General features: G+C 53.0%; 2 protein-coding genes across 6 annotated transcripts in view; one reads left to right on the top strand and one right to left on the bottom strand.

Annotated features, from left to right (window-relative positions):
• Window positions 1-13211, top strand: part of LDLRAD2 (low density lipoprotein receptor class A domain containing 2) — a 43098-nt gene that overhangs the window by 5889 nt on the left and 23998 nt on the right. For 2 of the 5 annotated variants that reach the window (XM_073570136.1, XM_073570132.1), the window contains exons 2-4: window positions 10336-10788; window positions 10902-11078; window positions 11623-11775. In XM_073570136.1, the coding sequence (XP_073426237.1) occupies window positions 10336-10788; window positions 10902-11078; window positions 11623-11775 (783 nt within the window). Of the gene's footprint in view, window positions 1-9532; window positions 10238-10335; window positions 10789-10901; window positions 11079-11622; window positions 11776-13211 lie in introns of those variants that run through there. The other 3 variants (XM_073570134.1, XM_073570133.1, XM_073570135.1) reach the window with 3 other exon arrangements.
• Window positions 7850-9004, bottom strand: LOC141085087 (uncharacterized). The gene has a single exon (XM_073570137.1). The coding sequence runs from the start codon at window positions 8982-8984 to the stop codon at window positions 7884-7886; it is 1101 nt and encodes a 366-aa protein (XP_073426238.1). The 5' UTR covers window positions 8985-9004; the 3' UTR covers window positions 7850-7883.

The following is a 13211-nucleotide window of genomic DNA, read 5'->3' as shown; positions in this document are numbered from 1 at the left end:
CACATACTGCAGCACTGTACAGACATCACTACCCCATTGGGGATCACTGTCTTCATTCCTCATCACTTTGTCTTGTGCACATGTTACAGTCAAAGAAACTCGTCATCCAGCGCGGATATGGAAACAACCTTAAGGATGAGCCGTGTATCTAATCTTCTCCTGTGTGATAATGTCTGCTGAGCAGTGTATCTAATCCTCTCCTGTGTGATAGTCTGCTGAGCCGTGTATCTAATCCCAGTGTCGGACTGGGGTGCCAAGGGCCCACTTTTCACCAGTATACAAATATTACACTACCCTCATTCACAAATTTACCTATTTCCCTATATAATAAGCTGTGCAGTTTGGTTAATGAATGATGAGATGCTGTTTTTTTCTGTACGGAGTAAATCAAGTGAATTATACCAAGTATTATCCATATAGTGGGGTTGGGGGCCCAGATCTGCACAGGGGCCCACCAGGGGATTCCCCTGTTACCCTGTGGGCCAGTCTGAGCCTGTCTAAGGCCATGTGCACACGCTGCGGTTTATGCTGCGGATCCGCTGCGGTTTTGGCCGCAGCAGAACTGCAGCAGTACTGCAGACAGTGTACAGTAGCATGTTATCCTATGTGATTTACAATCTGCTGTGCACATGCTGCGGATTTTTAACTGCGGAAAAGCTGCGGTTTTGAATCCGCAGAAAGAAATGACATGTCACTTCTTTTCTGCGGATTCTGCTGCGGTTTACCATCTCCTCCATTGTAGAGGTGATAAACCGCAGGCCAATCCGCTGGTAAAACCGCAGCTCATTTTACCTGCGGTTTTACCTGAGGTTCTGCAGATAAAATTCCGCAGACCAATCCGCAGCGTGTGCACTTAGCCTAATCCTCTTCTGTGTGATACTGTCTGCTGAGCCGTGTATCTAATCCTCTCCTGTGTGATACTGACTGCTGAGCCGTGTATCTAATCCTCTTCTGTGTGATACTGACTGCTGAGCCGTGTATCTAATCCTCTCCTGTGTGATACTGACTGCTGAGCTGTGTATCTAATCCTATCCTGTGTGATACTGTCTGCTGAGCTGTGTATCTAATCCTCTCCTGTGTGATACTGTCTGCTGAGCCGTGTATCTCATCCTCTCCTGTGATACTATTAGGCCGTGAATCTCATCCTCCCCTGTGATACTGTTGGGCTGTGTATCTCATCCTCCCCTATGATCTTGTTGGGCCGTGTATCTCATCCTCCCCTGTGATACTGTTGGGCTGTGTATCTCATCCTCCCTTATGATCTTGTTGGGCTGTGTATCTCATCCTCCCCTATGATCTTGTTGGGCCGTGTATCTCATCCTCCCCTGTGTGATACTGTTGGGCCGTGTATCTCATCCTCCCCTGTGATACTGTTGGGCTGGGTATCTCATCCTCCCCTGATCTTGTTGGGCCGTGTATCTCCTCCTCCCCTGTGATACTGTTGGGCCGTGTATCTCCTCCTCCCCTGTGATACTGTTGGGCCGTGTATCTCCTCCTCCCCTGTGATACTGTTGGGCTGTGTATCTCATCCTCCCCTGTGATACTGTTGGGCTGTGTATCTCATCCTCCCCTGATCTTGTTGGGCCGTGTATCTCATCCTCCCCTGTGATACTGTTGGGCCGTGTATCTCCTCCTCCCCTGTGATACTGTTGGGCCGTGTATCTCATCCTCCCCTGTGATACTGTTGGGCTGTGTATCTCATCCTCCCCTGATCTTGTTGGGCCGTGTATCTCCTCCTCCCCTGTGATACTGTTGGGCCGTGTATCTCCTCCTCCCCTGTGATACTGTTGGGCTGTGTATCTCATCCTCCCCTATGATCTTGTTGGTCCGTGTATCTCATCCTCCCCTATGATACTGTTGGGCCGTGTATCTCATCCTCCCCTGTGATACTGTTGGGCCGTGTATCTCATCCTCCCCTGTGATACTGTTGGGCCGTGTATCTCATCCTCCCCTGTGATACTGTTGGGCTGTGTATCTCATCCTCCCCTATGATCTTGTTGGGCCGTGTATCTCATCCTCCCCTGTGATACTGTTGGGCTGTGTATCTCATCCTCCCCTATGATCTTGTTGGGCTGTGTATCTCATTCTCCCCTATGATCTTGTTGGGCTGTGTATCTCATCCTCCCCTATGATCTTGTTGGGCCGTGTATCTCATCCTCCCCTATGATCTTGTTGGGCTGTGTATCTCATCCTCCCCTATGATCTTGTTGGGCTGTGTATCTCATCCTCCCCTATGATCTTGTTGGGCCGTGTATCTCATCCTCCCCTGTGTGATACTGTTGGGCCGTGTATCTCATCCTCCCCTATGATCTTGTTGGGCCGTGTATCTCATCCTCCCCTGTGTGATACTGTTGGGCCATGTATCTCATCCTCCCCTGTGATACTGTTGGGCTGTGTATCTCATCCTCCCTTATGATCTTGTTGGGCTGTGTATCTCATCCTCCCCTATGATCTTGTTGGGCCGTGTATCTCATCCTTCCCTGTGTGATACTGTTGGGCCGTGTATCTCATCCTCCCCTGTGATACTGTTGGGCTGTGTATCTCATCCTCCCCTGATCTTGTTGGGCCGTGTATCTCATCCTCCCCTGTGATACTGTTGGGCTGTGTATCTCCTCCTCCCCTGTGATACTGTTGGGCCGTGTATCTCCTCCTCCCCTGTGATACTGTTGGGCTGTGTATCTCATCCTCCCCTGTGATACTGTTGGGCTGTGTATCTCATCCTCCCCTGATCTTGTTGGGCCGTGTATCTCATCCTCCCCTGTGATACTGTTGGGCCGTGTATCTCCTCCTCCCCTGTGATACTGTTGGGCCGTGTATCTCATCCTCCCCTGTGATACTGTTGGGCTGTGTATCTCATCCTCCCCTGATCTTGTTGGGCCGTGTATCTCCTCCTCCCCTGTGATACTGTTGGGCCGTGTATCTCCTCCTCCCCTGTGATACTGTTGGGCTGTGTATCTCATCCTCCCCTATGATCTTGTTGGGCCGTGTATCTCATCCTCCCCTATGATACTGTTGGGCCGTGTATCTCATCCTCCCTGTGATACTGTTGGGCCGTGTATCTCATCCTCCCCTGTGATACTGTTGGGCCGTGTATCTCATCCTCCCCTGTGATACTGTTGGGCTGTGTATCTCATCCTCCCCTATGATCTTGTTGGGCCGTGTATCTCATCCTCCCCTGTGATACTGTTGGGCTGTGTATCTCATCCTACCCTATGATCTTGTTGGGCTGTGTATCTCATTCTCCCCTATGATCTTGTTGGGCTGTGTATCTCATCCTCCCCTATGATCTTGTTGGGCCGTGTATCTCATCCTCCCCTATGATCTTGTTGGGCTGTGTATCTCATCCTCCCCTATGATCTTGTTGGGCTGTGTATCTCATCCTCCCCTATGATCTTGTTGGGCTGTGTATCTCATCCTCCCCTATGATCTTGTTGGGCCGTGTATCTCATCCTCCCCTGTGTGATACTTTTGGGCCGTGTATCTCATCCTCCCGTGATCTTGTTGGGCCGTGTATCTCATCCTCCCCTGTGATACTGTTGGGCCGTGTATCTCATCCTCCCCTGTGATACTGTTGGGCCGTTTATCTCATCCTCCCCTGTGATACTGTTGGGCCGTGTATCTCACCCTCCCCTGTGATCTTGTTGGGCTGTGTATCTCATCCTCCCCTGTGTGATACTGTTGGGCCGTGTATCTCATCCTCCCCTGTGATACTGTTGGGCTGTGTATCTCATCCTCCCCTATGATCTTGTTGGGCCGTGTATCTCATCCTCCCCTGTGATACTGTTGGGCCGTGTATCTCATCCTCCCCTGTGATACTGTTGGGCCGTGTATCTCATCCTCCCCTGTGTGATACTGTTGGGCCGTGTATCTCATCCTCCCCTGTGATACTGTTGGGCTGTGTATCTCATCCTCCCCTATGATCTTGTTGGGCCGTGTATCTCATCCTCCCCTCTGATACTGTTGGGCCGTGTATCTCATCCTCCCCTCTGATACTGTTGGGCCGTGTATCTCATCCTCCCCTCTGATACTGTTGGGCTGTGTATCTCACCCTCCCCTGTGATCTTGTTGGGCCGTGTATCTCATCCTCCCCTGTGATACTATTGGGCTGTGTATCTCATCCTCCCCTATGATCTTGTTGGGCTGTGTATCTCATCCTCCCCTATGATCTTGTTGGGCCATGTATCTCATCCTCCCCGTGTGATACTGTTGGGCCGTGTATCTCATCCTCCCCTGTGATACTGTTGGGCCGTGTATCTCATCCTCCCCTGTGATACTGTTGGGCCGTGTATCTCATCCTCCCCTATGATCTTGTTGGGCCGTGTATCTCATCCCCTGTGTGATACTGTTGGGCCGTGTATCTCATCCTCCCCTGTGTGATACTGTTGGGCCGTGTATCTCATCCTCCCCTGTGATACTGTTGGGCCGTGTATCTCATCCTCCCCTATGATCTTGTTGGGCCGTGTATCTCATCCTCCCCAGTGATACTGTTGGGCCGTGTATCTCATCCTCCCCTGTGATACTGTTGGGCTGTGTATCTAATCCTCCCCTATGATCTTGTTGGGCTGTGTATTTCATCCTCCCCTGTGATACTGTTGGGCTGTGTATCTAATCCTCCCCTATGATCTTGTTGGGCCGTGTATCTCATCCTCCCCAGTGATACTGTTGGGCCGTGTATCTCATCCTCCCCTGTGATACTGTTGGGCCGTGTATCTCATCCTCCCCTATGATCTTGTTGGGCCGTGTATCTCATCCCCTGTGTGATACTGTTGGGCCGTGTATCTCATCCTCCCCTGTGATACTGTTGGGCCGTGTATCTCATCCTCCCCTGTGTGATACTGTTGGGCCGTGTATCTCATCCTCCCCTGTGATACTGTTGGGCCGTGTATCTCATCCTCCCCTATGATCTTGTTGGGCCGTGTATCTCATCCTCCCCAGTGATACTGTTGGGCCGTGTATCTCATCCTCCCCTGTGATACTGTTGGGCTGTGTATCTAATCCTCCCCTATGATCTTGTTGGGCTGTGTATTTCATCCTCCCCTGTGATACTGTTGGGCCGTGTATCTCATCCTCCCCTATGATCTTGTTGGGCTGTGTATTTCATCCTCCCCTGTGATACTGTGGGGCTGTGATGCGGAGTGGTGCCCCTCTGTCCATATTTCGGCCTTGCTCCGTTACTTATTATTCCTGTTGCTCCTGTGTATTATGGTTCCAGACCTGACACTGTTCTTCACACTCGTATCTGCTATTCTCTGGCTTCTTTCGTTGTTGCACACTTGGGTAGCTTCTGCCGTCTGATGATTGGTCAGCCCTTGTTTTCAGTACTTTGTCCTGGTTTCTTCGCTGCCCTCGCTGATCCTGGGCTGTTCCTTCCTCTCTGACGTTTTCTCGTTTACCACCAGGAATTTTACTTCTTTGTTTTGAAGATTTTATTCCGTTTCCGACACTTTGATTTTTTTCTCCTCCACAGATGTTGTCAGTGATTTCTAGATCTTTGGCTGCTTTGTGTCGTTGCTTGATTTTTTGTGGATTTTCGCTGTCGGTCGTCAGGAGTCCACTGTCCTCCTCTGTCCACTGCTCAAATTCTGGAGTGTGTGACACGCGGTATCTGATCTCTGTCCTGTATATACTGTGCTGTGTGATACATTATTGCAGCACGGTACATTCTGTGGTCTTCTGCTCTGTCCCTGGGTTGTGTCACTCAGGTGGAAGTTGAAGCTCTCAACTTGAGTGGATGTGGTATAATATATGGCGGTATCATATATGGCGATATTATGGATAGTGCTAACTAGATAATATTTACACAACCGTATAATGAAACTAATTTGATATATAAAGAAATCTGTCACCAAGTTTTCACTCCCCATCTCAGAACAGCATGGTGTTGGGGCGGATACACTGATTCCAGCGATGTGTCACTTACTGAGCCGCTTGCTGCAGTTTTGATAAAATCCGTGTTTTCACTCCTGCAGATCCCCCAGCACTCTTTATTATGCCACCCACAGCACTCTGTATAACCCCGCCCACAGCACTCTGTATAACCCCTCCAACAGCACTCTATAACTCCACCCACAGTGCTCTGTATTACCCCACCCACAGTGCGCTGTAAAACCCCGCCCACAACGCTCTGTATAACCTGCCAACAGCACTCTATAAACCCACCCAGAGCACTTTGTATAACTCATCCCACAGCACTCTGTATGACCGCACCCAAAGCACTCTGAAAAAAGCCTGCCCAGAGCACTCCGTATAACCCCACCCAGAGCACTCTGTATAACCCCGTCCAGAATACTTTGTATAAACCCACCCACAGCACTCTGAATAACTGCACCCAGAGCACTCTGTATAACCATGCCCACAGCCCTTCTGCATAACCCCGCCCAGCACACTCTGTATAACCCCTCCCACAGTACTCAGCTGTTATGTCAGAGCTTCCAGGGTCGACTACCCCATCTTTGGCACGCACACAGAGAGGAGGTAACGACAAGCATAGGAAGATGAGAGTCCATTAAGGTACAAGGCCAGTTGACCCGAGGGTCACAACCTGGCTTCTCCAAACATCTCGATAGAGTCAGGCGACCAGCGGGTCCCAATCCAGGCTTTCTCCAAACATAACCATGGTTCAGTGATGGTCAATGGAGCAGATCTGTATTCTTCCAACTGGGGCCGAGGTCCCTAGGTTGTTTCCTGTAGAATGATAGATCCTGTCCCTCGTGATGGAGCCATGATGTATTGGCGGCAGTCCTGTAGGGTCCTATTGTGTGGGTCCCTGGTATCGGCCGGATTCTATTATAGATGATCCTTGGTATCGTTCAGGCCCTATTGTGTGGGTCCTGGTGTCACCGACCCTATTGTAGGTCCCTGGTATCAGCCGGACCCTATTCTGTGGGTCCCTGGTATCAGCCGGACTCTATTGTGATGGTCCTTGGTATTGGCCGGGCCATATTATGGGGTCCCTGGTATCGTTTGGGCCCTATTGTGTGGGTCCTTGGTATCGCTAGACCCTATTGTGGGGTCCCCGGCATCGACCGATCCCTATTGCCTTTTTTCATTTTTATCTCATGGATGACTTATCTAATGGGAATGAAAAATGAGCAACGCAGGAAAACGGCCAGAAAAAACAATGGTGGATGAGAAGCCGGCACTGGGTGTGTGAACGGGCCCCAACCATCAGTCTGGACCATGAGGCCGTCCTCGAGGCGGGGGCCGGTCCACGGAAGGACGATATGTCCTGAGCGGAGCTGGGGCCACAAGCCACAGTCGTCTTCTGCTTGCAACGTGGCACACGAATCTTCTGTCCTCGTGTCCATTATTGTCCGTGCCTCCAGTGTCTGGCTGCTTGCCTGCAGCTCCTTTCCTCCAGCGTCCGGCTCCTCGCTTTCAGCGTCTGGCTCCTCGCCTTCATTCTCCAGCTCCTCTCCTCCAGCTCCTCTCTTTCAGTGTCCGGCTCCTCTCCTCCAGCATCCTGCTCCTCGCCTTCAGCGTCCGGCTCCTCGCCTTCATTCTCCGGCTCCTCTCCTCCAGCTCCTCGCTTTTAACGTCTGTCTCCTCTCCTTCATTCTCTGTCTCCTCTCCTCCAGCATCCTGCTCCTCTGTTTCAGTGCTCTGGCTCCTCTCCTCCAGCGACCGGCTCCTCTCCTCCAGCGTCCGGCTCCTCGCCTCCATTCTCCGGTTCCTCTCTTTCAGCGTCCGGCTCCTTGCCTCCATTCTCCGTCTCCTCTCCTTCATTCTCTGTCTCCTCTCCTCCAGATCCTCTCTTTCAGCGTCCGGCTCCTCTCCTCCAGCATCCTGCTCCTCTGTTTCAGCGCTCTGGCTCCTCTCCTCCAGCGACCGGCTCCTCTCCTCCAGCGTCCGGCTCCTCGCCTTCAGCGTCTGGCTCCTCGCCTTCATTCTCCGGCTCCTCTCCTCCAGCTCCTCGCTTTCAGCGTCCGTCTCCTCTCCTTCATTCTCTGTCTCCTCTCCTCCAGATCCTCTCTTTCAGCGTCCGGCTCCTCTCCTCCAGCATCCTGCTCCTCTGTTTCAGCGCTCTGGCTCCTCTCCTCCAGCGTCCGGCTCCTCGCCTCCATTCTCCGGTTCCTCTCTTTCAGCGTCCGGCTCCTTGCCTCCATTCTCCGTCTCCTCTCCTTCATTCTCTGTCTCCTCTCCTCCAGATCCTCTCTTTCAGCGTCCGGCTCCTCTCCTCCAGCATCCTGCTCCTCTGTATCAGCGCTCTGGCTCCTCTCCTCCAGCGACCGGCTCCTCTCCTCCAGCGTCCGGCTCCTCGCCTCCATTCTCCGGTTCCTCTCTTTCAGCGTCCGGCTCCTCGCCTCCATTCTCCGGTTCCTCTCTTTCAGCGTCCGGCTCCTTGCCTCCATTCTCCGTCTCCTCTCCTTCATTCTCTGTCTCCTCTCCTCCAGATCCTCTCTTTCAGCGTCCGGCTCCTCTCCTCCAGCATCCTGCTCCTCTGTTTCAGCGCTCTGGCTCCTCTCCTCCAGCGACCGGCTCCTCTCCTCCAGCGTCCGGCTCCTCGCCTCCATTCTCCGGTTCCTCTCTTTCAGCGTACGGCTCCTTGCCTCCATTCTCTGTCTCCTCTCCTCCAGATCCTCTCTTTCAGCGTCCGGCTCCTCTCCTCCAGCATCCTGCTCCTCTGTTTCAGCGCTCTGGCTCCTCTCCTCCAGCGACCGGCTCCTCTCCTCCTGCGTCCGGCTCCTCGCCTCCATTCTCCGGCTCCTCTCCTCCAGCGTCCGGCTCCTCGCCTCCATTCTCCGGTTCCTCTCTTTCAGCGTCCGGCTCCTTGCCTCCATTCTCCGTCTCCTCTCCTTCATTCTCTGTCTCCTCTCCTCCAGATCCTCTCTTTCAGCGTCCGGCTCCTCTCCTCCAGCATCCTGCTCCTCTGTTTCAGCGCTCTGGCTCCTCTCCTCCAGCGACCGGCTCCCCTCCTCCAGCGTCCGGCTCCTCGCCTCCATTCTCCGGTTCCTCTCTTTCAGCGTCTGGCTCCTTGCCTCCATTCTCCGGCTCCTTTCCTCCAGCGTCTAGCTCCTCGCCTCCATTAACTGGCTTCTCTCTTCCAGCGTCCGGTTCCTCGTCACCATTCTCTGGCTCCTCTACTCCAGCGTCCAATTCCTTGCCTTCATTCTCCTTAGTTATGCAGCATGGATGCAATTCCTTGCCCCAGTCTTCTGTCCTCGTGTCCATTATTGTCCGTGCCTCCAGTGTCTGGCTGCTTGCCTCCAGCTCATTTCCTCCAGCGTCCGGCTCCTCGCTTTCAGCGTCCGGCTCCTCATCTCCATTCTCTGGCTCCTCTCCTCCAGCTCCTTTTTCAGCGTCCGGCTCCTTGCCTCCATTCTCCGGCTCCTCTCTTTCAGCGTCCGGCTCCTCTCCTCCAGCGTCTGGCTCCTCTCCTCCAGCGTCTAGCTCCTCGCCTCCATTAACTGGCTTCTCTCTTCCAGCGTCCGATTCCTCATCACCATTCTCTGGCTCCTCTACTCCAGCGTCCAATTCCTCGCCTTCATTCTCCTTAGTCATGCAGCATGGATGCAATTCCTTGCCCCAGTCTTCTGTCCTCGTGTCCATTATTGTCCGTGCCTCCAATGTCTGGCTGCTTGCCTCCAGCTCATTTCCTCGCTTTCAGCGTCCGGCTCCTCACCTCCATTCTCTGGCTCCTCTCCTCCAGCTCCTCTCTTTCAGCGTCCGGCACCTTGCCTCCATTCTCCGGCTCCTCTCTTTCAGCATCCGGCTGCTGTCCTCCAGCGTCTGACTCCTCGCCTCCATTAACCGACTTCTCTCTTTCAGCGTCCGGTTCCTCGTCTCCATTCTCCGGCTCCTCTCCTCCAGCGTCCGGTTCTCCGCCTTCATTGTTGGGCTTCGTGGTTTCTATACTTTGGCCTTTCGTCTCCCCAGATTCAGGGCCATGTCTGCCTGGAGACCGAGGCAGTAAAAGGGGAGGCTGGAAATTCTCCAGAGGCCACGATGACACTGGGTTAAAGGACGAGGCGTCACCTGCCTGATGGAGCGTGGCTGCACACGGCTCGTTTCTTCACCTGTCATGGCAGCTGCACGCCTCCCTCTATTCTGGGTTTTAAGTTCGGTCTCTTCCTCAGTCTCATCCTGCACAGCTGCGGGGTCTATTACACTGTCGGTGCTGGCCTGAATGCTGCGGTGCTGGTTGTGCATGAAACATCATGTTTTCACCTTGATTCTGGCATGACAACCTGCGGTCAGAAGACGCCTGGTCGGAGCCCAGGTGTGAGGGGGATGGGTGGTAAGGGGTTTGCCGTTTCTTTCTTCTCGGTGGGGGGCGCTTACTGCCGGTCTGCCGTCATATATATGTAATAACCGCTGTGTCATGTCCCTCTGCAGTCAGCATGGTGGAACTCTGCGGACAGACGGTCGGGGGAGATGGGATGATTGTTCGCTCACACGCCGAATCCCGGAAGTACTACTTTGTGGAAACAGGTACCGACTGCCATGTGACCATGCGGGCGGCCGCCCTGAAGGACAAGATTCAGTTCCAGTTCCGCTTCTTCCTGGTGTATAGCCTCCTGCGGATGTCCAATGGCAGTGCCCGTGCTTCACCCTCCCAGGACACCAGGCGGCCCCCAGGAACCCATAGTGACCCCTGTAATGCCGGCTCCTACATCCAGTTCTACAATGGCAAAGACCTCCATGCTGAGCCGTTGGGCTTCCCACTTTGTGGTAAAACGATCCCCCGGCCCGTCCTGTCCACCGGAGCCTACCTGACCCTGCGCCTGGTGACCCGCGGGCAGCAGCCCAGAGTGGACTTTGTGGGAGACTTCACCTCCTTTCGAGTAGGTGAGTGCAGTTATCGCAGGTTCCTCCTCGGTTACATGTCCGGATCGTTATTGACCCCAGGAGCGCCGGCAACATGGAAGCATTCACACCACTAACGACTTGGTGCTTTCCAGGCTTCAACATCTCGGAGTGCCGGTCAGAGCCGTACTTCTCCTGCCATAATGGTAAATGTGTCCCGGACAGCCTGGTTTGTGACCCTCAGAACATCGATAACTGTGGAGATGGCAGCGATCAGGCCAGCGGACCCCCAGCCAACTGCGTCTCCACGAACAGAAGAAGCGGCGGCACAGGTGAGCGCTCTGTGTCTGACTGGAGGGATCATTGGTGGCACACTTCCAGGGTCTGAGGAGGAAGAACGGGGGTCCCTCATGTCTCTGCTCTGACCCGCCGGGGTCTGAGGAGGAACAATGGGGGACCCTCATGTCTCTGTTCTGACTCACTGGGGTCTAAGGAGGAAGGATGGGGGTTCCTCATGTCTCTGCTCTGACCCACCAGGGTCTGACAAGGAAGGATGGGGGTCCCTCATGTCTCTGCTCTGACCAGCCGGGCTCTGAGGAAGGACGGAGGGTCACTCATGTCTCTGCTCTAACCCGCAGTGGAATGACGAGGAAGGATGGTGGTCCCTCATGTCTCTGTTCTGACCCGCCTGGGTCTGACAAGGAAGAATGGGGGTCCCTCATGTCTCTGACCTGCTGGGATGAAAGACGAAGGTCCCTTATGTCTCCTGCATGTGTTGTGAATGGTGCTGAGCACCTCAGAGAAAGATGCCAGATGTACCTCCCTCCCCTGTTAACAGATCGGACCCTCACTGTTCCTCATGTGTACGATTGGCAGGTACCATGGGCACCAGAACTCCAGCTGAAGCCAAAAACCCCGGCACGACTACTGTACCAGATCTGCAGGTGCTGGCGGGAAATCTCACCTGTGGGAATGAGGCAAATCAGAAGCCGCTTGTTCCAGACGTCCAACCTCATGGCTCCAGCTTAGGTACCTGACATTTACTGAGGGTCCATATACTCGTGGGCATACGTGGACACCTGTCTGTCTCATCAGTCAGAAGGGACACGGATCGCACATATACTCGTGGGTATACGTGGACACCTGTCTGTCTCATCAGTCAGAAGGGACACGGATCGCACATGTTGCATGTTATCATGTCTGACCATCTGTCCCTGAGACATTAGGTGCTGCCTGTAGTACATGGATGGTCCATCAGCGGCTGATGATGCCTGGGCCTTATTTTGCAGTCACCAGTCAGTGGCAGTAACCAGGGGTTTGCTGGTGCTTGTGGTTCTTTGAGTATTGGACGTCCACCTACTAACATAGTATAGGAGTTAGTAATGGTCAGTCAGCGTGGTGCAACACACGTAGCACAGGAGCAGCCAGTGCCGCATGGATGATGGATGTGAGTGGGTGTCACCGATGCTGTGTCATCTCCCACATGCCTCCAGCCAGGAATTCACGTGGGTCCCACAAGACTTGGTGTGTTCACTGTGACTCTGAAATCATGGATAAACTACAGCATTTTTACTGCCGTTTCGGAAGATTAAACATTTTTTCTGCAAATGCTGCAAAAAAACAAAACAAAACAAACCATGGTGGTGTTTGGAACGTATAAACCAAACACTAAGATTAAAAGAACAGTTGCCACCCAAAACACTACAGATGTCCTCAGGAAATACAAGAACAGTCACCCCCCCAAACACTACAGGTGTCCCCAGGGACTACAAGAACAGCCACCCCCAAACACTACAGGTGTCCTCAGGGACTATGAGAACAGTCACCCCCCCAAACACTACAGGTGTCCCTGGCGACAACAAGACCAGTCACCCCCACAAACACTACAAGAACAGTCATCCCTTAAACACTAATATTAAAAGAATAGTTACCCGCAAACACTACAAGAACAGTAACCCCCTAAAAACTACAATAACAGTCACCCTTCAAACACTACAGACGTCCCTGGGAACTACAAGAACAGTCACCCCACAAACACTACAAGAACAGTCACCTCCCCCAAACGCTACAAGAACAGTCACCCCGCTCAAACACTACAGATGTCCCCAGGGACAACAAGAACAGTCGCCCCCCTAAACACTACAAGAACAGTCATCCCCTAATCACTAATAAAAGACTAGTCACCCCCCCAAACGCTACAAGAACAGTCAGCCCCCCAAAGACTACAAGAACGGTCACCCCCCAAACACTACAAGAACAGTCACCCCCCCAAACACTACAAGAACAGTCATCCCCTAAACACTAATATTAAAGAATAGTTACCCCCCAAACACTACAAGAACAGTAACTCCCTAAAAACTACAATAACAGTCACCCCTCAAACACTAAAGGTGTCCCTGTGAACTACAAGAACAGTCACCCCGAAAGGCTACAAGAACAGTCACATTACAGGTGTCCCAGGGAAC

Source organism: Dendrobates tinctorius, unplaced genomic scaffold, assembly GCF_039654945.1.
Source record: "Dendrobates tinctorius isolate UK_male_01 unplaced genomic scaffold, ASM3965494v1 ptg000028l, whole genome shotgun sequence".
NCBI lineage: Eukaryota > Metazoa > Chordata > Amphibia > Anura > Dendrobatidae > Dendrobates > Dendrobates tinctorius.
Note: the sequence above shows the minus strand (reverse complement) of the source record. Positions and strands in the feature narration are given on the sequence as shown.